This window comes from Crinia signifera, chromosome 6 (assembly GCF_055691185.1).
Source record: "Crinia signifera chromosome 6, ASM5569118v1, whole genome shotgun sequence".
NCBI lineage: Eukaryota > Metazoa > Chordata > Amphibia > Anura > Myobatrachidae > Crinia > Crinia signifera.
The window spans coordinates 133,301,406-133,324,280 of record NC_139222.1 but is presented as its reverse complement, the minus strand read 5'-3'; the positions used below and the strand labels follow the sequence as shown (position 1 = coordinate 133,324,280).

Below are 22,875 nucleotides of genomic sequence, written 5' to 3'. Positions count from 1 at the left end.
GAGCAGGGTTTGCGATGTGAAAGCAGTTAGGGACACATTAAAGTTGGCAAGTGGAGGCACTTTTTACACATACTTTAATATGTGGGAAGTATTGCTGCATTGTGACCATATGAGGAAGCAGTCTGGTGTTAACATATGAAATGCAGAAATAAAAATGTTATTTTAATGCAGGATAAGTCTAGTGTATTATCAATGACGACAATGATGACAATAATCCTTAAAATATCAGTTGCACATCTCACTAAAAAGCTGCCATATAAAAATATATTAATGCAAATAATAATTATTATTTACGTGAGTGATTGTTGGTTGTTTTTCAACACCACAAATCTCACCTGCAGCAATAAAAATGATAGACACAGTCACAGCTATGAAAAAGTGGATATATGGTTTTTTTTTAAGTGTGCAATTTGTAATAATCCATCCAGGATTTACTTGTTGTTTTATAGTAAAAACTCTACTACTACACCCATCTCAGTAACTTGTGTGTATATATATATAGGGAATATATGTACAGTATGTTGTAGTTGTGCAGTTTTGTGTGAGCCACTAAAACATTTCCACTTGAAGTTTAAAGGGGCCGCTCCTGTGATTTTATACCATGTCTTGTCACTGGAAAAGTGGATCAGTAAGATCAGTAAGCGGCAGTGTCAGCAGCCACCGAATCAGCAGTCTAGCTGGGGACCTGGCCATTGGATCTGAGCACTTTTCAGCTGGGAGCTATAGTGCAAATGATGGGCTCCTGCATGGAGGAGAAAAGGAGACCATGCAAAACCTCAACATCAGACTGGCTTCCTATCTGGACAAAGTGAAGGCCCTTGAAGATGCCAATGCAGACCTTGAATCAAAGATCAAGGAGTGGTATATAAAACATCAGCCAAAAATAGAGGACTACAGTCCTTACTTCCACATCATTGAGGACCTCAAACACAAGGTGGGTGAAAAAATGATAATAATAATAATGCCACATAATAAACAGCGGAACCGGCAGTTTGTATTAAGCGCTGCCATTAGCTTTTCCACCACTGGGAGCTGCTCACTGAGGGGTCAATTTAATTAAATAAATAATTAGTACTCTTCAATAGATCTCCCATCTTAGTAAATTTACCCCTGAAAATTCAGTCTGTTCATTCGGCATTTTATAGAAGGAAAGTACACTGCTAAAAGAATATAACAATTTCATAGTATAATACATAGAAATGTCATCTTTATCTTCTAATTGGCTGTTATCCATATTCCAGGTGACAGAATAGATCTAAAGGCATTCACCAGTTAGCAGTGACAGATGTCAGGGCTCATTCATTCAGTCACAGTGCTTGCAGATAAACAATGATTCACTCATACCTCTTAGGCCTTAGGTTAGAAGTTCAATATCTTGCCAATGTTAATAGACTGTATGTTCCATTATTTGTCTCTCTTAAGTGGAAGCATCAATTACTTATTTAAATACGGTACATGGTAATAGAAATTCACATGAATGCACTCTGCTCCTGGATATCATTTTCACATAATGTATACTGTAGCCCCTGAAGAGATAGGGCTGAATTTACTATGCAGTGTATTTTAAAGATGTCAAATCTTCATCTGTTTAAGCCACTTCATTTAACCCCTTCCTGACAGAGCTAGTTTTTGCGTTCCTGACAGAGCCATTTTTTTCAAATCTGACATGTCTCACTTAAGTGGGGATAACTTTTTTTTGCTTTTACTTATCCCAGTGATTTTGAGATTGTTTTTTCGTGACACATTGTACTTCAAATTAGTGGTAAATTTGGGTCGATACAGTCTGTGTTTTTTTGTGAAAAATACCAAAATGTCGTGAAAAAATGGAAAATTTAGCGATTTGCAAAATGTTAAATTTTCTGCTTGTGAGACAAATAATCATACCACTCAAAATAGTTAATAACTAACATAGACCATATGTCTACTTTATGTTTCCATCATTATTTCAACTTCCTTTTAATTTTTTTGGACACTAGGAGGCTTACAATATGAATAGCAAATTCTCAAATTTTCAAGAAAATTTCAAACACTGATTTTTTTAGGGACCAGTTCAGTTCTGATATGACTTTGAGGGACTTGTATGTGAGACACCCCCATAAATGATGCCATTTCAAAAACTGCACCCCTCACAGTATTCAAAACAGCATTTTGGAAGTTTGTTAACCCTTTAGGTGTTTCACAGGAATTAAAACAAAGTGTAGGTGAAATTTCAAAATTTCATTTTTTTTGCAGATTTGCAATTTTAATACATTTTTCTAAGGAACACAGTACATTTTACTAGAGAAATGTGACTAAAAATTGATTCCCCCAATTCTTTTGTTTTCAAAAATATCCTATATGTGGCCCTAGTGTGCACGTTGACCAAAACACAGGCTTCATAATAGAAGGAGCACCTACTTGATTTTGGAGCCTCCTTTTTATGAGATTATTTTTTAGGCACCATGTAGGTTTCTAGGCACCATAAGATGCTAAAATTTAGGAACCCCCCCACAAGTTACCCCATTTTGCAAACTACACCCCTCAGGGAATTCATCTAGGGGTATAGTGTACATTTCAAACCCCCAGGGGTTTCACCAATTTTGATACAACTGGGCAGTGAAAATGAAAAATTACATTTTTTACACAAAAATGCAGTTCTGGCTCAAAATTTTTCATTTTCACAAGGAATGAAGGAGACAAAGCACCCCAAAATCTGTGCCCCAATTTCTCCCGAGTACCGCAATGCCTCACATGTGACCAAAAAATACCAGTTGGGTGCATGGCAGGACTCAGAAGGGAAGGAGTGATTTTTGGATTTTGCAGCTCAGATTCTGGTGGAATTTTGGTGGGTGCTATGTCGCATTAGCAAGACCCCCCAAGCACCAATACAGTGGAACCCCCCCACAAGTGACCCCATTTTGCAAACTACACCCCTCAGGGAATTCATCTAGGGGTATAGTGTACATTTCAAACCCCCAGGGGTTTCACCAATTTTGATACAAGTGGGCAGTGAAAATGAAAAATTACATTTTTTTACACAAAAATGCAGTTCTGGCTCAAAATTTTTCATTTTCAGAAGGTATGAAGGAGAAAAAGCACCCCAAAATCTGTGCCCCAATTTCTCCCGAGTACGGCAATGCCTCACATGTGAACAAAAAATACCAGTTGGGTGCATGGCAGGACTCAGAAGGGAAGGAGTGATTTTTGGATTTTGCAGCACAGATTTTGGTGGAATGAATGGTGGGTGCTATGTTGCACCAATACAGTGGAACCCCCCCACAAGTCACCCCATTTTGCAAAGTACACCCCTCAGGGAATTCATCTAGGGGTATAGTGTACATTTCAAACCCCCAGGGGTTTCACCAATTTTGATACAAGTGGGCAGTGAAAATGAAAAATTACATTTTTTTACACAAAAATGCAGTTCTGGCTCAAAATTTTTCATTTTCAGAAGGTATGAAGGAGAAAAAGCACCCCAAAATCTGTGCCCCAATTTCTCCCGAGTACGGCAATGCCTCATATGTGACCAAAAAATACCAGTTGGGTGCATGGCAGGACTCAGAAGGGAAGGAGTGATTTTTGGATTTTGCAGCTCAGATTCTGGTGGAATTTTGGTGGGTGCTATGTCGCATTAGCAAGACCCCCAAAGCACCAATACAGTGGAACCCCCCCACAAGTGACCCCATTTTGCAAACTACACCCCTCAGGGAATTCATCTAGGGGTATAGTGTACATTTCAAACCCCCAGGGGTTTCACCAATTTTGATACAAGTGGGCAGTGAACATGAAAAATTACATTTTTTTACACAAAAATGCAGTTCTGGCTCAAAATTTTTCATTTTCAGAAGGTATGAAGGAGAAAAAGCACCCCAAAATCTGTGCCCCAATTTCTCCCGAGTACGGCAATGCCTCACATGTGAACAAAAAATACCAGTTGGGTGCATGGCAGGACTCAGAAGGGAAGGAGTGATTTTTGGATTTTGCAGCTCAGATTCTGGTGGAATTTTGGTGGGTGCTATGTCGCATTAGCAAGACCCCCAAAGCACCAATACAGTGGAAACCCCCCACAAGTGACCCCATTTTGCAAACTACACCCCTCAGGGAATTCATCTAGGGGTATAGTGTACATTTCAAACCCCCAGGGGTTTCACCAATTTTGATACAAGTGGGCAGTGAACATGAAAAATTAAATTTTTTTACACAAAAATGCAGTTCTGGCTCAAAATTTTTCATTTTCAGAAGGTATGAAGGAGAAAAAGCACCCCAAAATCTGTGCCCCAATTTCTCCCGAGTACGGCAATGCCTCACATGTGACCAAAAAATACCAGTTGGGTGCATGGCAGGACTCAGAAGGGAAGGAGTGATTTTTGGATTTTGCAGCTCAGATTCTGGTGGAATTTTGGTGGGTGCTATGTCGCATTAGCAAGACCCCCAAAGCACCAATACAGTGGAACCCCCCCACAAGTGACCCCATTTTGCAAACTACACCCCTCAGGGAATTCATCTAGGGGTATAGTGTACATTTCAAACCCCCAGGGGTTTCACCAATTTTGATACAAGTGGGCAGTGAACATGAAAAATTACATTTTTTTACACAAAAATGCAGTTCTGGCTCAAAATTTTTCATTTTCAGAAGGTATGAAGGAGAAAAAGCACCCCAAAATCTGTGCCCCAATTTCTCCCGAGTACGGCAATGCCTCACATGTGAACAAAAAATACCAGTTGGGTGCATGGCAGGACTCAGAAGGGAAGGAGTGATTTTTGGATTTTGCAGCTCAGATTCTGGTGGAATTTTGGTGGGTGCTATGTCGCATTAGCAAGACCCCCCAAGCACCAAGACAGTGGAACCCCCCCACAAGTGACCCCATTTTGCAAACTACACCCCTCAGGGAATTCATCTAGGGGTATAGTGTACATTTCAAACCCCCAGGGGTTTCACCAATTTTGATACAAGTGGGCAGTGAACATGAAAAATTACATTTTTTTACACAAAAATGCAGTTCTGGCTCAAAATTTTTCATTTTCAGAAGGTATGAAGGAGAAAAAGCACCCCAAAATCTGTGCCCCAATTTCTCCCGAGTACGGCAATGCCTCACATGTGACCAAAAAATACCAGTTGGGTGCATGGCAGGACTCAGAAGGGAAGGAGTGATTTTTGGATTTTGCAGCACAGATTTTGGTGGAATGAATGGTGGGTGCTATGTTGCACCAATACAGTGGAACCCCCCCACAAGTCACCCCATTTTGCGAAGTACACCCCTCAGGGAATTCATCTAGGGGTATAGTGTACATTTCAAACCCCCAGGGGTTTCACCAATTTTGATACAAGTGGGCAGTGAAAATGAAAAATTACATTTTTTTACACAAAAATGCAGTTCTGGCTCAAAATTTTTCATTTTCAGAAGGAATGAAGGAGACAAAGCACCCCAAAATCTGTGCCCCAATTTCTCCCGAGTACGGCAATGCCTCATGTGTGACCAAAAAGTGGCAGGACTCAGAAGGGAAGGAGTGATATTTGGAGTTTGCAGCACAAATTCTGGTGGAATGATGGTGGGTGCTATGTCGCATTAGCAAGACCCCCAAAGCACCAATACAGTGGAACCCCCCCACAAGTGACCCCATTTTGCAAACTACACCCCTCAGGGAATTCATCTAGGGGTATAGTGTACATTTCAAACCCCCAGGGGTTTCACCAATTTTGATAAAACTGGGCAGTGAACATGAAAAATTACATTTTTTTACACAAAAATGCAGTTCTGGCTCAAAATTTTTCATTTTCACAAGGAATGAAGGAGAAAAAGCACCCCAAAATCTGTGCCCCAATATCTCCCAAGTACGGCAATGCCTCACATGTGACCAAAAAATACCAGTTGGGTGCATGGCAGGACTCAGAAGGGAAGGAGTGATTTTTGGATTTTGCGGCTCAGATTCTGGTGGAATGAATGGTGGGTGCTATGTGGCATTAGCAAGACCCCCGAAGCACGGTGAAATTATGAACCTAATATTCCATAGATGTGTGGTATATTTTAAAACACTCCTTTATACATAGGCCGGGTTTGTCGGGGCAAGTGTCACACTGGAAAATAGTTTGCTTTCTTATTCCCTTTTTATAGCAAACTTTGCACCTTTTTTGTGTCCTGCCCTTTTTTCCAGTGGAGGGGATTTCATCAGGAAAATGCTGCCCTGGTACAATACGGGGGCCAGTACTAGAAGTACTGGGGCCCTCTGCCTGCTGGTTCCCAAATATTAGGCCCTTTATGACTTCCTCTTGAAAGTGCATAAATGTCCCCCTCTGGCCGGTAGAACGGAATAGCACGTAAGCGTTATACAGTGCCATCTGGATGATATACACGGCCACCTTCTTGTACCAGATTTTTGTTTTCCGCAGGGCACTGTACGGCTTCAGTACCTGATCTGAAAGATCCACTCCGCCCATGTACCTATTGTAATCCAGGATACAATTAGGTTTTGAGGTGTGGGTACTGGTACCTCGTACAGGGACGGAGGTGGTACTGTCTCCGTGAATTGTTGTCAGTATAAGGACATCCCTCTTGTCCTTATATTTGACCAACAACATATTTTCGTTGCATATTCCCCTGCTTTCACCCCTTCTCATTACTTGGGCAATGTGCGTTTTTGGGAGGCCTCTTTGGTTCTTGCGCACAGTACCGCAAGCTGCTGTACCTCTTGAACCAAGGGCCTTAAACAGGGGGATGCTAGTGTAAAAGTTATCCACATAGAGGTGATAACCTTTATCCAGGAAGGGGTGCACTAAATCCCAGACAATTTTCCCACTAACACCTACGAGGGAGGGGGGCATTCTGGCGGTTCAATTCTTGAATCCTTCCCTTCATAAACCCTAAACCTGTGGGTGTACCCTGAGGTGCTTTCACACAGTTTATACATTTTTATGCCATACCTTGCCCTCTTACTGGGAAGGTACTGGCGGAATTTAACCCTTCCTTTAAAATGTATAAGGGACTCGTCGATACAAATAAATTTTTCAGGGATGTACACCTCTTCAAATTTGGCACTGAAATGATCAATGACCGGCCTGACTTTGAATAGCCGGTCAAAGGTGGGATCATCTCTGGGTGGGCACTGTGCATTATCGGTGTAATGTATAAATTTAAGAATTGTCTCAAATCGAGTCCGGGTCATGGCCATACGGTAAAATGGAGTACTGTACAGAACATCTGTACTCCAATATTGCCTAATTTCTGGCTTTTTTACTATGCCCATATGAAACACCAGACCCCAAAACGTCATCATCTCTACTGCATCTACAGGGGTCCACCTAGCAAATGATGACGTGGGGTTTTGAGCAATAAACTGCTGGGCATATAAATTAGTTTGGTCCACCATTAAATTTATAAAATCATCAGAGAAAAATAATTTGAAAAAGTCAATTTCTCTGAGACCTGTGGAATCAAATTGGATTCCTGGCATGGCCAAAAACTCAGGAACCTGGGGCTCAAAATTGTCTGGTGGTGGGGTCCATACGAGATCAATTGTTGGGGGGGGTCTCAGCTGCTCTACGGGGGCGTCTTTGAGGGGGTCCCTCATCACCAGAGGAGGAAGAGGAGCTTAAGACGAATCCTTCAAATTCCCCGCTTGCATCACTGGCTGTGTCAGAGTCAGAGGCAAGCATGGCATATGCCTCCTCCACTGAATACATTCTCCTGGATGACTGGGAGGACATTTGGGAGGACATTTGGGAGGACATTTGGGATGCCATTTTTATTTTTGTGTTACTGGTAGTGAAATGTTTCAACACGTGTATAGTGTAGGGGGGGGGGTACAAACTTTATTTCAACCCGGGGGGTATGTAGTGTGTAGTGTGTATGTAGTGCAGAAAAAAAAAATACTTTATACCAATAAAAAAAAAAAAAAATGAAGGGGTTAAAAATAAAAAATTGAAGGGGTTAAAAAAAAAAAAAAAAAAAGGTCCTGCGCCAAAAATTTAGCACAGATGTTGGTCAGTAACGTCTGTCACTGAACAGCGCTCAAAGGCAACAGGAATTTGATCAAAAAAAAAAAAAAAATAGATCAACCCTGTGCCGAAAAAGCTGATCAGTGATGTACGTCACTGATCAGCGCACAGTGGCCACAGGACACCCACAAAATCACAGTGTGTGTAAAAAAAAAATTAAAAAAAGACCCCACAGCACTCACAAAAAAAAAAAAAGGTGATCAGTGATGCGACACTGATTACCAGTGAGGTGCAGCAGGTGCACAACCTTTGGTGCAACTGACAGTGCAACTGACAGGTATATATAAAAAAAAAAAAACCTCTGTACCCCCAAAAAAGTTGCTGATCACCTCAGATATAGTGATCAGCACAAAAGGCGGGGGCAGCAGACACAAAATTTAGCACTCTCTATCACTCTCTGTCACTATCTCTCTCTATCTCTCTATCTCTCACTATCTATCACTCTATGACACTGCAGCAGCAGCACTGACAGGTATATCTATATATAAAAAAAAACCTGCGCCCCCAAAAAGTTGCTGATCAGTTAATTTATACTGATCAGCACAAAAGGAGGGGGCAGCAGTCAGTTATATAAAAAATATATAGCACAATCTGTCACTATCTCTCTCTATCTCTCTCTCTCTCTCTATCTCTCTCTATCTCTCTATAACTATCACACTGCAGCAGCACAAAATATAGCACTCTGTCACTAGGCCTCTCTATCTATCTCTCTCTCTCTATCTCTCTCTATCTCTCTATCTCTCTCTCTCTATCTATAACTATATCACACTGCAGCAGCACAAAATATAGCACTCTCTGACACTATCTCTCTCTCTCTATCTCTCTCTATCTCTCTCTATCTCTCTATCTCTCTCTATCTATCTCTCTATCTAGCTATTACACTGCAGCAGCACAATTTCACAGCACAGGAAGGCACAAGTAGCAACAGGATCCAGGAAGCATCCAGCACACTACAAGCACAGATCAAGCAGTGATCAAGCAGTGATGAAGCAGTGATCAGGTAAGTATGGAGCAAGGTTCTGGTCAGTATATGGCGGCAGGTGGGCACGGTGACCGCACTGCACGCTATTCCAGACCGGAATGGCGTCTGCAGTGCAGTCACCGTTAGTTTAAACCCCCCTCCATGGCTGTGATTGGTCCGTCGGTCCGACGGACCAATCACGGCCTTTGGGGGCGGGCGGGGTGAGGTGGGGTGACACCAGTGTCACCCTTACACCCCGCGGTGATTGGTGCTGTACTTTACAGCACCAATCACCTCCGATCCCGTGTCACCGGCGAACGTTATTCGCCGGTGACACAGGAAAACGCTGTGAATGGCTGTTCATACTGAACAGCCAATCACAGCGATCGCCGACGGGGGGGCGGCATCGCAGCCCCCCCTGGGCATGCACGGACATGTCTGCTGTCAGGGACAGCAGACATGTTGAAACTGTCACCGCGTCTATAGACGCGGTGACAGTTTAAATCCATGACGTACATTTACGCCATGTGTCGGGAAGTGCTTCCCGACCATGACGTAAATGTACGTCAAATGTCGGGAAGGGGTTAAAGGGACAATTATATTTAGCACAAATGTATATGTATTATTAATCAATTGTTATTGACCCAAGGAAATATTTGACTCCTTCAGAACATACAGTATGAGATCACTCTAAACACGTTTAAGCAATATTTGCTTACCTTTCTTAAAATTATAGGAATATGCTAGTAGTACTGTACATCATAGTGTGTTGATATTACACTATACTGTTCTTATAGATTGTTTCACTAATACTTCTCATGGTTCATAATAATTACAATTTACTGGCTGTCATTTAAAACATTAGTGGACGGGGAACGCCAAAAACACACATTGATTATTGAAGCATATTATCTAGTGCTCTACAACTGAAAGTAGATTCAGGACTATTATAAAACATTAATGGATCCTAGATAAAGATTGATGCAGCCTAATCATAATGTTTAGCTTTCAACAGTGCCCCATTATAACTATTTACTCCCAAGTTTTATTACCAAAATAGTACTGTACAATACAAATATAGCATTTAGAGTAATTATACTGTATTACAGACTTGATAACTTATTAGGTCATGGGATTTGAGAACAAGGCTTTTTTAAAGCCATAGTTAAATTTAGAGTATGAATCTATGTTTATTACTGAGCTTGGACTAAAGACTGGGGTTACAGTTAAGTCCGGTCTGCAACTTACTATACATACTGATCTATGCTCTTGATTAAACATCTTTAATATTATGGTGTGATTCAAAAAGGAGGGTTAGAAATTGGATTATTGAGTTAAGGATACATTTATGTGTTTTTCATTTGACATAGGAGATCCTAGCAAGGGCGTAGCTACCAATAGGAGCAGGGAGTGCACCTGCTCTGGGGCCCAGCTTCCCTGTTAAAGATACATGTGTTATATATAGCTTTACCATTGGGTAGAGCATAGGCCTTGGGGCCTACAATATATAGGTATGCCCCTGGACCTAATCTGTGTAATGTGTGATACAATGAACTGGAGTGCAATATAATGTTGCATAATGTGAAGTAGGACACTGTACTGTGGCACAATATAAAATGGAGGCACTATAGTGTGGCATAATATGAACTGGAGGAACTGTAATGGGAAATAATATTAACTGAGGACCATGTATGCCATAATGTTACCTGGGGGTTCTGTATTGCATAATGTGTACTGGCAGCCCTACAATGTGACATAAATTGAACTAGGGCATTACTGTGGTTCAGAAAATGAAGTAGAGAATGAATGAATTATGGGGCATAACATCAGCTGCGGAGAGGGGTCTTTCTACAAGCACTGGGGCAGGTGACCCTTCAAAATGTAGCTATGTGACCCACAAAATATTGGCCACCCCACTGGATCCTAGGATGCCATTCATAACATACATACATGCATACATACATACAGTACATTACTTATAAAACAAATGTTATGACTTTGTAGCATAAAGAATGATATATTTTATACCAAGATGATCATGTCTTGTCTTTTTATCTTACATAATGTCTATTATTATTTTGAAGATTTCCATCTCAAGTGCCATGTGATATATATATATATATATATATATATATATATATGTATCCCCAATATTCCAATTCGCGCTAGAGCCTATTTGACAAAATATTTTTACAAAGTGATAGATATTTGTATGTATGGCAGCCTCACCACTAAGTTCCCTGAGGAATAGGGAACGTACAATACCCAATGTTTTTACCCAATAGTGGTATGGCGCCTATAGTAAAGTCCAAATGCAAAGTTTGCAAATTCCGTGTCCAGTGAAGTAATACAGATGGTCTTTTCCAATATTTTTGTTGCGTTTCGTCTCACAGAGACTTCATCAGGGGAATTATACAATAATCTACAAGTAATATTTTATACTTGTAGATTATTGTATAATTCCCCTGATGAAGTCTCTGTGAGACGAAACGCGTTGGGATTGGCTACAAGCGTTTTTATCCAACTATCCTGTGAAGAATAATAAACAAAAATATTGGAAAAGACCATCTGTATTACTTCACTGGACACGGAATTTGCAAACTTTGCATTTGGACTTTACTATAGGCGCCATACCACTATTGGGTAAAAAAATATATATATATATATATATATATATAACTATATATTTTTTTTAGACAGCTTAAAATATGGATATTGTCAAGAGATGAGATATATTTATTTATTTAATTTATTTATTTAAAAATATCCTAAAATAATGTATTGGGTGACAGTCTTCAAATTCAGGTATATCTTCTATTATACAAAATGTTTAGAACTTTGTGTTGTATGGATTAGGGCGTTCTCCATCATTCTGAATACAACGGAAAAATATACCAAACCCCCCCCCCCCACCCCCCCCCCCACCAAGGTTTTTAAAATGTTCTGTCTTTTCCTTGAATTGTTCTTGGCATTCCCTCTTCGTTAAATCTTTCATCAGAGCTCCTTAGTAAGCTCGTAAGGAAACACTGTACTATGTATAACAACATTGCCTAACAGCAGGTATTATTTACTTTTACTTTGATCTTTCTGTATAATGAGTTTACATACCATTTCTCACCACAGATTTTAGTTGAAAGCTGTGAAAATGCGAAGATCGTGCTTCAGATTGACAATGCCAAGCTGGCAGCAGAGGACTTCAGGATTAAGTGAGTAGAGACAATCTAATTCCGTGTACGCATCTGCCATGTTCTGTGACAGTAACTTGGCTGAACATGCAATCACAGTACACAGAATAAACATTTACACTAGAAGAGATGTATCAAAGCTTGGAGAGTGGTAAAATATTGAACAAACATGTTCCTGTCATTTTTCAAACACAGTTGTCATTTTTCAAACACAGTCTTTGTGATAGGAGCTGATTGGCTGGTAGTTTAGTAGGGGTAGAGAGATAGAATAAGAATACTTACACAGCCCTTGTTGGGATTCTGACTATTGGGATGCTGTTGTCGTTCTTCTGACCACTGCCAGCCATCCATAGTATAGTGCATGAATATATGTATATATTTTTAATGTACTGTTAATATAGTAATATAATTGAATAGCACTACAAAATAGTGCTATTCAATTATATTACTATATTAACAGAACATTAAAAATATATGCATCTTTTCATTGTGGTTTTAAATTGAGGCCATTGACAAACTGAAGACAGCATATGAAAAAAAATGTTTTGTATAATATAAACTGTGTGTGATCAAACAAGCAGAAGAGAAATAAGTTTCCTAAAACTATTTTGGTAAAAAAAACTTATTTTAACTATGGTACTGTTTATCACAACAATGAAAGCATGAGCAATATTATCTTATTATAAATAAGCCCCACTCAGATTGTGTTAGCTTGTGGAGATATGATAAACACTATACACTTAACATGAATTGTCTTGTTTCAGATATGAGAATGAAGTGTGCTTGTACCAAAGCGTTGAGTCAGACATTTGTGGCCTGCGCAGACTGTTGGATGAACTGAATTTTGCTAAGTCTGCTCTGGGACCACAGCTCGAGAGTCTTAAAGAAGAGATTGAATGTCTGAAGAGGAACCATGAAGCGGTAATTTGTTTTGGTGACCTGTCAGAAATGCCCACTGTGTGGCTGCGGCTGCTGGTAGAGGTACTTCCAGTCCTTTTGCTTCCTGGTACCCTTTCCCAGTGCCAGGAAGCAATCACTGCTGATCAGAAGCCCAGTGACCCCCCCCCCCCCCCCCCACCACCACCACCACCACCATGTAGCTGCAGAGATTAGCAGCCACTGGCTCTGCAATGAGGCAGCTTTAAATAGCTGCCTAAAGGCGCCAGAATTTGGGGGCACCCCTGAGATTGACTATTACAAAATTAAGGATGACTCTTAGAGAGGCATATTTGTTGTTATTGCAAATGGCAGGTACTGCACTTCTAAGATGCTACCTCCACATTTTATACGAGTTTCTGGTCGGTCTTGGTGCATGTGTGGTGGAGTGGAAGCTGAAGCTTTGCTTTTGGTGCCTAAAAACCTGGCACCTGCTGTGGTTGCAGAGATCAGGATAACGGAGAATTACAATGATCATGGTGGATTGATCATCAATGACCCAATATATCTGCCAATGTTCGAATGTTTACTTGTTTATTGTGTTGGACATGTTCTAAATAATTGTCTTAACCTATTTCAATCATAAGAAAATCCCAATTACTGAGCATTACTGACATATTAAGTAGTTAACACCAAATTCTTCTGGAAGACAGGCCATTACCAAAGTGTGTAGCCCAGTGAAGAAACTACATAGATCAGATTTAAATATTTAGCTCATCTCTATCCTCACATGTATATTTTCCATTCATTTATTGTACTATGTGTAATTCATCCAGAAGAACATTGTCCAAACTTGATCCAAAATGTCTCCATGTATAATATTAGGAAATGAATGCTCTGAGGGGAGAAAGGTCCGATGTAAATGTGGAAATGAACGCTGCCCCAGGAGTAGAACTCAGCAAACTTCTGAATAATATGCGATCTCAGTATGAAGAAATTGCAGAGCAGAACAGACAGAAGGCTGCAGAATGGTTCAATGAAAAGGTAACAACATCAATGTGCCATAAGTCACCTCATGTTATAGACTCTTTGTTGGCCTAATAGCATGGATTAATATAGAAATATTGATTTCATTTCATTGTTATATTTTTTAGAGCACAGAACTTAACAGGGAGATTTCCCACAGCAATGAGATGGTCGAGTGCCACAAGACTCAACTGAATGAGCTACGACGTTCCCTTCAAGAACTGGAAATTGAATTGCAGGCCCAACTTGCCATGGTAACGTTAATATGACATGAAGAAATAGCTACTAGCTTTTTACTTAAAACTTAGATTCAATTGGATGTTAATCCTCATTTTTCACAGAGGTAAGGTTTAGAGCAGAGCTTGATCATCTGTTAAGGGTTTGTGATACCTCTTTTACACCACACAAATAACCTGGGTCTGACCCAGTTCACTGTGTGGTATGAAAGAGCATTTTGAAAAATCCTGGGTCCAGCAACCTGGCAGTCTGACCTGGATTAAAAGGTTTTACCCTGGTCGTACCCAGGTTGCTTGGCAGTGTGAATGGATAACTCAGGGCGAGCGACCTGGGTCCCATTCACACTATAGGGAGGAGGCAGGGTTAGTTTCAAGCGCTACCTCCTCTCCCGCCTCCCGATGATAAACTGCCACTCCACCTCCTGATGATGTCAGCAACCCGGTTTATTCCGGGGTCTCTGTGGTGAGCTTCATCTCGCAAATTCTAGGTCGCTCCCAGGATGGATGCATGTCCAAATCCCGGGTGCAACCAGACATTTGCGTTGTGAAAGGGGTATAAGTAACTGGCAAGGAGTGAAGGTGTAGTATGAGGGTGTGTAGAGTGTTAATGTTATCTGAGTGTTGGTATAGTATTTATGTTATATGTGGGTGTATTAATGTTATTTGTGGGTGGTAGCATATTGAAGTCATCTTGGGTTACAATAGCTTTTTGCCTAGGGGAGGGTGATTACCAATAAAAAAATATCTTTATTTTTGTATTTAAATATTATCATTAGATAGCATCAACATAATATTAAGAGCTTTACAGGGAGTATTTCATTTTTGAATGAATCCTTGTGCACTCATATATGTGAATGCTTATATTGCCTTAAAACATGAATAAAAGTTAAATAATGAATAATATAAAGACAATCATTAAAAGCAGATTAAAGTGTCTTCACTTCACTATGATTTAGAATAATCTAGATGTTTTTTCTGTGTTTTCCATTTCGCATTATATAAACAAAATGTGTTCCATTTTCTCCTTCTTATAACAGAAAAAATCCCTAGAGTGCTCCCTGGCTGAGACAGAGCATTGTTACAGCACTCAGTTGGCACAACTACAGGGCTATGTAGGGAACGTGGAAGAACAGTTGAGTCAGGTCCGCAGTGATCTAGAGCGTCAGAATGCAGAGTATAAACTTCTTCTGGACATCAAGACCCGTCTGGAAAGGGAGATTGAGACTTACCGCAGACTACTTGATGGAGAGGCGTAAGTTTCATAATGCACATTATGGGTGAAATGTAATAGGATGAGAGAATCAAAAAGTGAGAGATTTGGTAAGAAATCTGCAGTTTTTTTTTTTTTAAGGTGGCAATCATTTACACTGTAAAACCGGTTTGATTTTGCAGTGTAAATGATTGCCGATTTAAAAAAAACCCTGGGGATTTCTTTCACTTTCTGATTGTCTCATCCTATTACATTTCATTCATTATATGCAAACATTTAGCTCAATTGTATTTTACAAAAAAATAGTACATATAATGTAATGCTTTATTATGCTTATCTCTTGCAGATGGCAACATAAAGAGATATCAGTCCCTGTGAAAGGTATGCGTTTTATTGTGTATATTAATGTAAAGCTAAAGACTAGGGGCTAGATGTTAGAAAGGTCATTGGGGGGAGAAGCGGTTTCTGCACTGTTATGCCTGATACAACTTCTCCCTTAATGCAGGGAAGTGTGCTATGTTATGCACCCCTGTCTTTATCTGGATCCGATACGAATTCCCGGCGGTCGGGATCCCGGCGGTCGGAATCCCGACACTGGAATCCCGACCGCCGAAATCCCGACAAGGGGGGGACATGGATCGACCCCCCTTGCGGGCTCGCTGCGCTCGCCACGCAGCGGGCCCGGTGCCTCGCTACGCTCGGCACGCTATTTTATTCTCCCTCTATGGGTGTCGTGGACACCCACGGAGGGAGAAAGTTTCGGGATTTCGGCGGTCGGGATTCCAGTGTCGGGATTCCGACCGCCGGGATCCCGACCGCCGGCAAATCAACTGCATCCCCTTTATCTGGCTGCTATAGATGGCTGCTATATCTGGCTGCTATAGTTAGCATGCCGATATGAAAAGCAGGTGTTGTTGCCCATTCATGGAGGCTGATGACTAGGCTGCACAGTAGATCTTGCGACAATAGCGAGACCTCGCACATGCCCAATGAGCCGGCTGGGGTGAGACACACTGCACTAGGCTTAAAAATTGTGGTGGGGTCCTACCACCGATCACTGGTAGGTAGGGGTTTTTCACTTGACCCACTTCGGCATTAGAGATGTTTATACAGCGCGATGCTGCTGCTTCCTACTTCACCTCAATAAAGATACATGTGGTTATAATACATCTGCCCCTGAATGTCCTCTTCCTGTTGACCAGAGTGGCAGCTTTAGTAGTTCTTTTATTATTCTACAGGCGGTTGTACATGTCCTCCATATGTTATATCTCCATAGAACAGATAACATGAGTGCAGGATAGGTGAGCACAGCTGTAGTCTACAAACATTGTGATGTGTATTTGTTAAAATTAACATAGTTCAATTGAGACTACAGCCAAGCACAGTCAGTGCCAGAGGAGTGTGCTTTGGTAGGGGCACATGGTTATGGGTGTGCTCAGCAATATAGGGGGTGTGGCTAGCTATCACAGAGACTTTGTTATCTATAAGATATGACTGGGCCCCTTCATACATTTTTATATAATAAATACCTATAGTGTAATTATAATAATGTACCAGATTAATAACCGCAACGCACTATACAAAAAAGACCATAGTCATTTGCAGTATAATGTAACATATGTATACAGTATACAGTGCACAGTCTGGAACCTGATCCCTAGAACCATGTACCCCTGATGCCAGACCAACCCTGGGCACAGTACAATTAGTGTGAATGAATATGCAGCTTTTACAATCCCTCTGTTTTCCTTTCTAGAGCCAAATAAAACCAGGAAAGTGACAACAATCGTGGAGGAAGTGGTTAATGGCAAGATTGTGTCAAAGAAAGTAAACGAGACCGAAGAGAAGCTAAAACTGTAATGTGTATGTCACATAGAGCCACGGTCTATGCTGCATGACATGCCATCTGCTTGGGAAGAGGTGTAAAGTATTTACTGTATGTCTTCACTATCCAATAAACCTTTATTCTGCAATTCATGTTTATTTACTTACCATAAAAAAATACCATGTTGATATAAAAAAAATAGCATAAGAAAAAATTGAAATTAAAAAAAGTATCACGAATGTAGATTGGCGATGACTGTGCCGACTTAAAAAATACAGTAACCAGGTTCCATGTTATCCAAGCACTCATCTCTAAGGCCAAGTGACTTGATTTGTCTGTGTAAAGGCAAAATATTAATCTGTGTCACATGAACACAGCAGATGCAAATCCCTAAGAGGTCTACGCAGTAAGATGATGGGTAATACATAAAATAGTGCAGATGCTATAGGACTACAAGTTGCTGCATGGGCTACCAGCTACAGCATTCCTACCTCAGGTAACACCCAATGCTGGAGGACCTGTTCTTTGCACTCCAGGCCCTGGGAGGAGCATCCTAAGGGTTAGTCTGCCGGATTGATTGGTTAGGGATGGGGTTAAAATACCACCAGGAACCACCCGGACTGTAAACATCAGGATGCCTCTGTCAGTATCCCGACTGTTAGGATTCCTTCTGCCGTGATAAAGATCCCAAACTGAATTCATGCATGTGCACTTGCAGAGGGGATGAAGTGCCAGAGAAGGGCAAGGGATCCTTCTTTGCAACCCTTGACCTCCTTCCGATAGGAAGGATTAAGGCTCCAGGTCCAATGCCATCTGAAGATCGTTTAGGCTCCTGCGTAATGTCTCTGTAAACTTCCAGCTTTTGGAGTTTGTAGAATACTGGGCAACCACATTGAGCCCCTAATAATGAATTACTTAAAACACGCAACAATGAAAATGTCTGTATGTATAATGTGCCTATAAATAATCTATAATACACCTCATTGCCTTTAATCTACATATACATTATTTTAATAGATGTTTTTCATTATAATTGACACAGGAGCACCTAGATTTTCTGTGTGGTTTATGGATCAAAATAAAAGCATTTTCAGAAAAGCAGAAGATTTCACCTGTCACCAGCTAATTGAAATAGTTGGACAGTGTTCCATTATAATTATAAAGTAGATACATTTGTGCTCATAGTTTTGCAGTTCCGTGCAAGGATAACATCCCATTATGTGCAACAAGATTATTAAATTGAGATTAAGAGATGGAGCACAGATGTTAATTTCTGTACAGAATGCCACCAATCCCATTCCACAAAAGCACTCTTTGCAGCAGCTTTGAGCCAGCAGGTTTTGTGCTGTAGTTTTTAAAAGGAACATATCTACTAAATGCAGCCCCTTAGGTCATCTAAGTTGCAGAGGTGTACAGTGCATAGGCAAATATAAGGGGTGGTCCAGGAATGCACCGGACCATCCAATAGTCTGCCTGCTGTCCCGACCATTAAGCACTTTAAAGCAATGCCAGCCAGGCAGAGAGCTGTGCACTAGAAAGAGAACTGATAACAAGATATCAGGTAGGGGCGCAATTCCTAGACCTGGTAAGCAAAAGAAAAGCTGCAGTACAAAAAAAAGGGGGTTGTCACTCCCCTGCTAGAAGATACAAAAAAGAGATACAGTAGACTGCGCTAATTAAGATTGAAAAGTAAAAAGAAATGCCAGTAACCTAAAAGTTTAACATGATTTAATGTGGAAATAGACATTTATAGCAGCTCAAGTTAAAATAACTTATACATATATTGTGCACATAAAAAAACTTTCAATGGGTATATAGCATTGAAAAAAAATATGGGGAAGATTTGATACTTCCTTAAGTGACTGAAAAAATGTGTCCATACGGTACCGTATATTTTTGCAATGAGTCCAGCTGGGTGATGGGCAAAGAGTGAAGCGCCCGTTTGGATCCGTTCCTATTTTGCCTCGAATGTAAAGACCTGGAAGGCTGAGGGGAGGGGAAAGCAGCTTGGTGTTAAGGAGTAAATTGAACTCCTGCTGTTCCTCGGGTGCCAGTGAATTGGTCTGTGAATTGGCCTGGTTTCTCCCCAATCGGTGCCAAAACAAGGTCTGGAGGCTGGTTCGGTCTCTCAGGTATTGCCAGCTGTTAGGGTCTTGTAGTGGAGGTCAGTCACTTAGGTAGGTTCACCAACGCGTTTCGCTCTGTGGTAGAGCTTTTTCAAGGTGTGTGTATGGCTGCATCCGGGGGGTTTAAATACCCCTCTCTGTTATTCAGGGGGCGGTTACTAGGCACAACAATTAATCAATTAAAATCACATAAAGTTAAAAGTACATATCTAATGTTACCTATCATGAGCAGGAGACAGGACTGTTCATACAAAATGTGTACCAATCAAAAACGAGTGTTGTAAACATAGTTTTATCTTAACAACAGATATTGCTTATTATTATCTCAGTAATGCCGCTTCCGGATATCCGGAAGTGACGTGTTTCCGGTATTTGGAACGCACGACACTTCCGGTAGAGCTGTGCACTGCCTGGCTGTACAGTCAATTTCACCCCCTCCATTGGCAAGGAGCATTTAACTCCCCTTTGCCAATGAGCATTTAATTCCCCCTTGGCACCGAGCATGTATTCCCACTTGGCAATGAGCATAAAGCCCCCTTGGCATCGAGTATGAAGCCCCTGGCATCAAGCAAGAACCTTCTAGCAATGACCATGTAGGTAAGCGGCACTTATGTATCAAATATGTAATGGGCATCATGGTGTGTGGTATAATGTGTGATTGGCATCACGGTGTGTGGTATAATATGTAATGGGCATCAGGGTGTGTGTTATAATGTGTGATGGAGATATAATGTGTGATGGGGATATAAGGTAAAGGGAGCACTGGGGATTGATCTGGAGAAGTAGAAAAGAGGTCAGCCCTAACCTGATAAGCACAGCCCAAAAAACAAACTTATGTTAAAGCCAACCAGCAATAGCCCAGATAAGCATCTTGTAAAATAAAAATGCACCAGCCTACAGCGAAAACTCCAAGTTTGGCTGTTTGACAATTACAAACACACCTGAATACTTTTCTCCAAAGTATTAACTTGATACTTTGCAAAGCAGAGTTTGATTAAGAAATTGCTGACTTTTATTTTACATTAATAGCCTGTTACTAGCAATACGTCATGTTGTAGACTGTATTTTTCTCTTTTAACTTTTTACCTACCATGCATTAAAATTATAATTTTGTACATATAGATGCCTCACTCAAGACATTTTAACATTTAAAATATATTTATTTTTAAATTTATGTTTAGCATTAGTTTAATGTATAAAAATAGCTGCAACACCTATTCAAAAAAATGCAGTCCTTATGTTCAAATTGACTTTGTTCTACAATGATATACAGTAGTTCTTGATATTTTAATCATCAGAACAGAGATTCAAAAACTGGTTAAAAACCTGACGAACGACATTCTTAGCAAAGGGAACATTTCTGACAAGCTGCAGTCTCAGGAAGGTAAACTTTCCATAGGGTCCAGCGTGGCAGATCTCTAAAGAAACATGTGTCTAGCATTTGAGGACATTATTTTATTTCATGGGATAAGACTGTAAAGGACACGTGAAAGCAATAATCTAATCGTGCTGCCATTTCTCCGGAAGTCTAGTTCCGTAAGTATGAAAGAGTTTTCTTGTTTATAGGGATCAGTAAGTAAAAAAAAAATAAACACAGTAGGGATGGGCATTAAATAAATATAGTTACTGTACATCCTGCCGGATTCCAGATAACAGCTGAGCTAAATACACAATAGCACGGAACTGTTTTTATATCATACTGTAGAAGAGTGAAAATGTGTTGAAATGTTTTTACTATACATGTTGGTGTTTTAGTGTCAGCAGTGAAAATCCATTATACTCAAGTGTAAGTTGATGTTTTGTTAATGTTATAATTTAATTCATAGTATATGAATTGTTACTAGTCATTTTACTGTTTAAACAAATAACTTCTTAATACTTTTAAAGCGTGTGTACAAACAGGGCTGTAAGGTTTATTTTTTTAAATATGCAAGTAGGCATGCATTAACAAGTGCACAAACAACTCCAGGCATTTAGATACAATTAATTATACAGCATAGTTACAAACACTGCAAAGCACACATCTACCAACATAAGCTCCCGCTATGTCTTGGGTAAATGTAACAACGTTTATACCCCTTTTACAGTGCCGCAAAAACCCAGGTTTTTCTGTCGTGGACCCAGGTCAGCGGCAGTGTAAAAGGGGTTAACCCGTGTTCCTTTACACAGGACTTCTACCCAGATCCTGACCAGGGTAGAACACAGGCAAGACCTGGGTAGAGGGCAGTGTAAATGGGTACGTCGGGTCATCCAACACAGCTCCCGTTTACAGCAATGGGGGAAGCCCAACCTAAAGATTGCAGCATCCTGCGAACAGACATGGAGGTTGGGTGGGGGTGCACACAGCCTCCGCTGCTGTGTGCTGTACTCTGAAGACAGCAGCGGAGGCAGGGAGGAGGTAAATGGATGCCTGTGTGCGGCAGCCATTCACCTCGCGGAGTAGGGGAGTGCATGAGGGCTGGGGGTGTAAAAGGCATATCAGTTTACCATCCTACTATTACTTTTCAATGTAATATTAAATAATATTGTATTTGGTACTCTTTACCTAGCACGGCGCCCACGATCTTGATCGTGGGCATCGTGAGGTAAAAAATCACGTCGGTCGCGTCGTATGCGGGCTAAAGATTCCCGGACGCGACGCGACCGACGCGATGTCCACGATTTCCCATTGAAAACCATGTTAAACATGGACATTGCGTCGGTCGCGTCGCGGCCGGCCATAAATGTGCACGCGATGGCCGCGACGCGATGCCCACGATTTGCCATAGGAATCAATGTTAAAAGGCCCGATGGACACGATTTTCATGTTAAATGGCTGAATGGACCCGATTTTACCATAGGAAACAATGTTAAATGGGCCTTACAGCCCAAATACTTACCCTGAACTCTGAAATGGCCCCCCCAATTGTTACCGCCACCCCACGATCAACGTGAACCCGAAGCGTGGCGAGCGCAGCGAGCCCGCGAGGGGCGGCAGTACGCGTCCTCCGACCTTTTCATACCCCCACTATCCACGTCGGCGTGGAGTTGAGAATAGAATAGTGTGGCGAGCGCAGCGAGCCACCGAGCCCGAAGCGTGGCGAGCGCAGCGAGCCCCGCGAGGGGACGCGGATACCTTCACAGGTAAACGCGTCCCTTCGCGGGCTTCACAGGTGTCCGCGTCGCCATGGACACCTGTGAAGCCCGCGAGGGGACGCGTATAGCTGTGAAGGTATCCGCGTCCCCTCGCGGGGCTCGCTGCGCTCGCCACGCTTCGGGCTCGGTGGCTCGCTGCGCTCGCCACACTATTCTATTCTCAACTCCACGCCGACGTGGATAGTGGGGGTATGAAAAGGTCGGAGGACGCGTACCGCCGCCCCTCGCGGGCTCGCTGCGCTCGCCACGCTTCGGGTTCACGTTGATCATGGGGTGGCGGTAACAATTGGGGGGGCCATTTCCCAGTCAAGGTTGCCTATTTG

The 22,875-nt window shown here is 41.4% G+C and overlaps 1 protein-coding gene across 1 annotated transcript; it reads left to right on the top strand.

The window, feature by feature from the left end:
- Nucleotides 1–582: 582 nt before the first annotated feature.
- On the top strand, nt 583–17,375 carry LOC146007077 (keratin, type I cytoskeletal 17-like). The gene is made up of 8 exons (XM_083145459.1): nt 583–934; nt 12,057–12,139; nt 12,883–13,039; nt 13,880–14,038; nt 14,149–14,274; nt 15,294–15,508; nt 15,813–15,847; nt 17,223–17,375. Exons 1-8 carry the CDS (start codon nt 602–604, stop codon nt 17,324–17,326), a joined length of 1,212 nt encoding a protein of 403 aa, XP_083001585.1. The 5' UTR covers nt 583–601; the 3' UTR covers nt 17,327–17,375.
- Nucleotides 17,376–22,875: the final 5,500 nt, after the last annotated feature.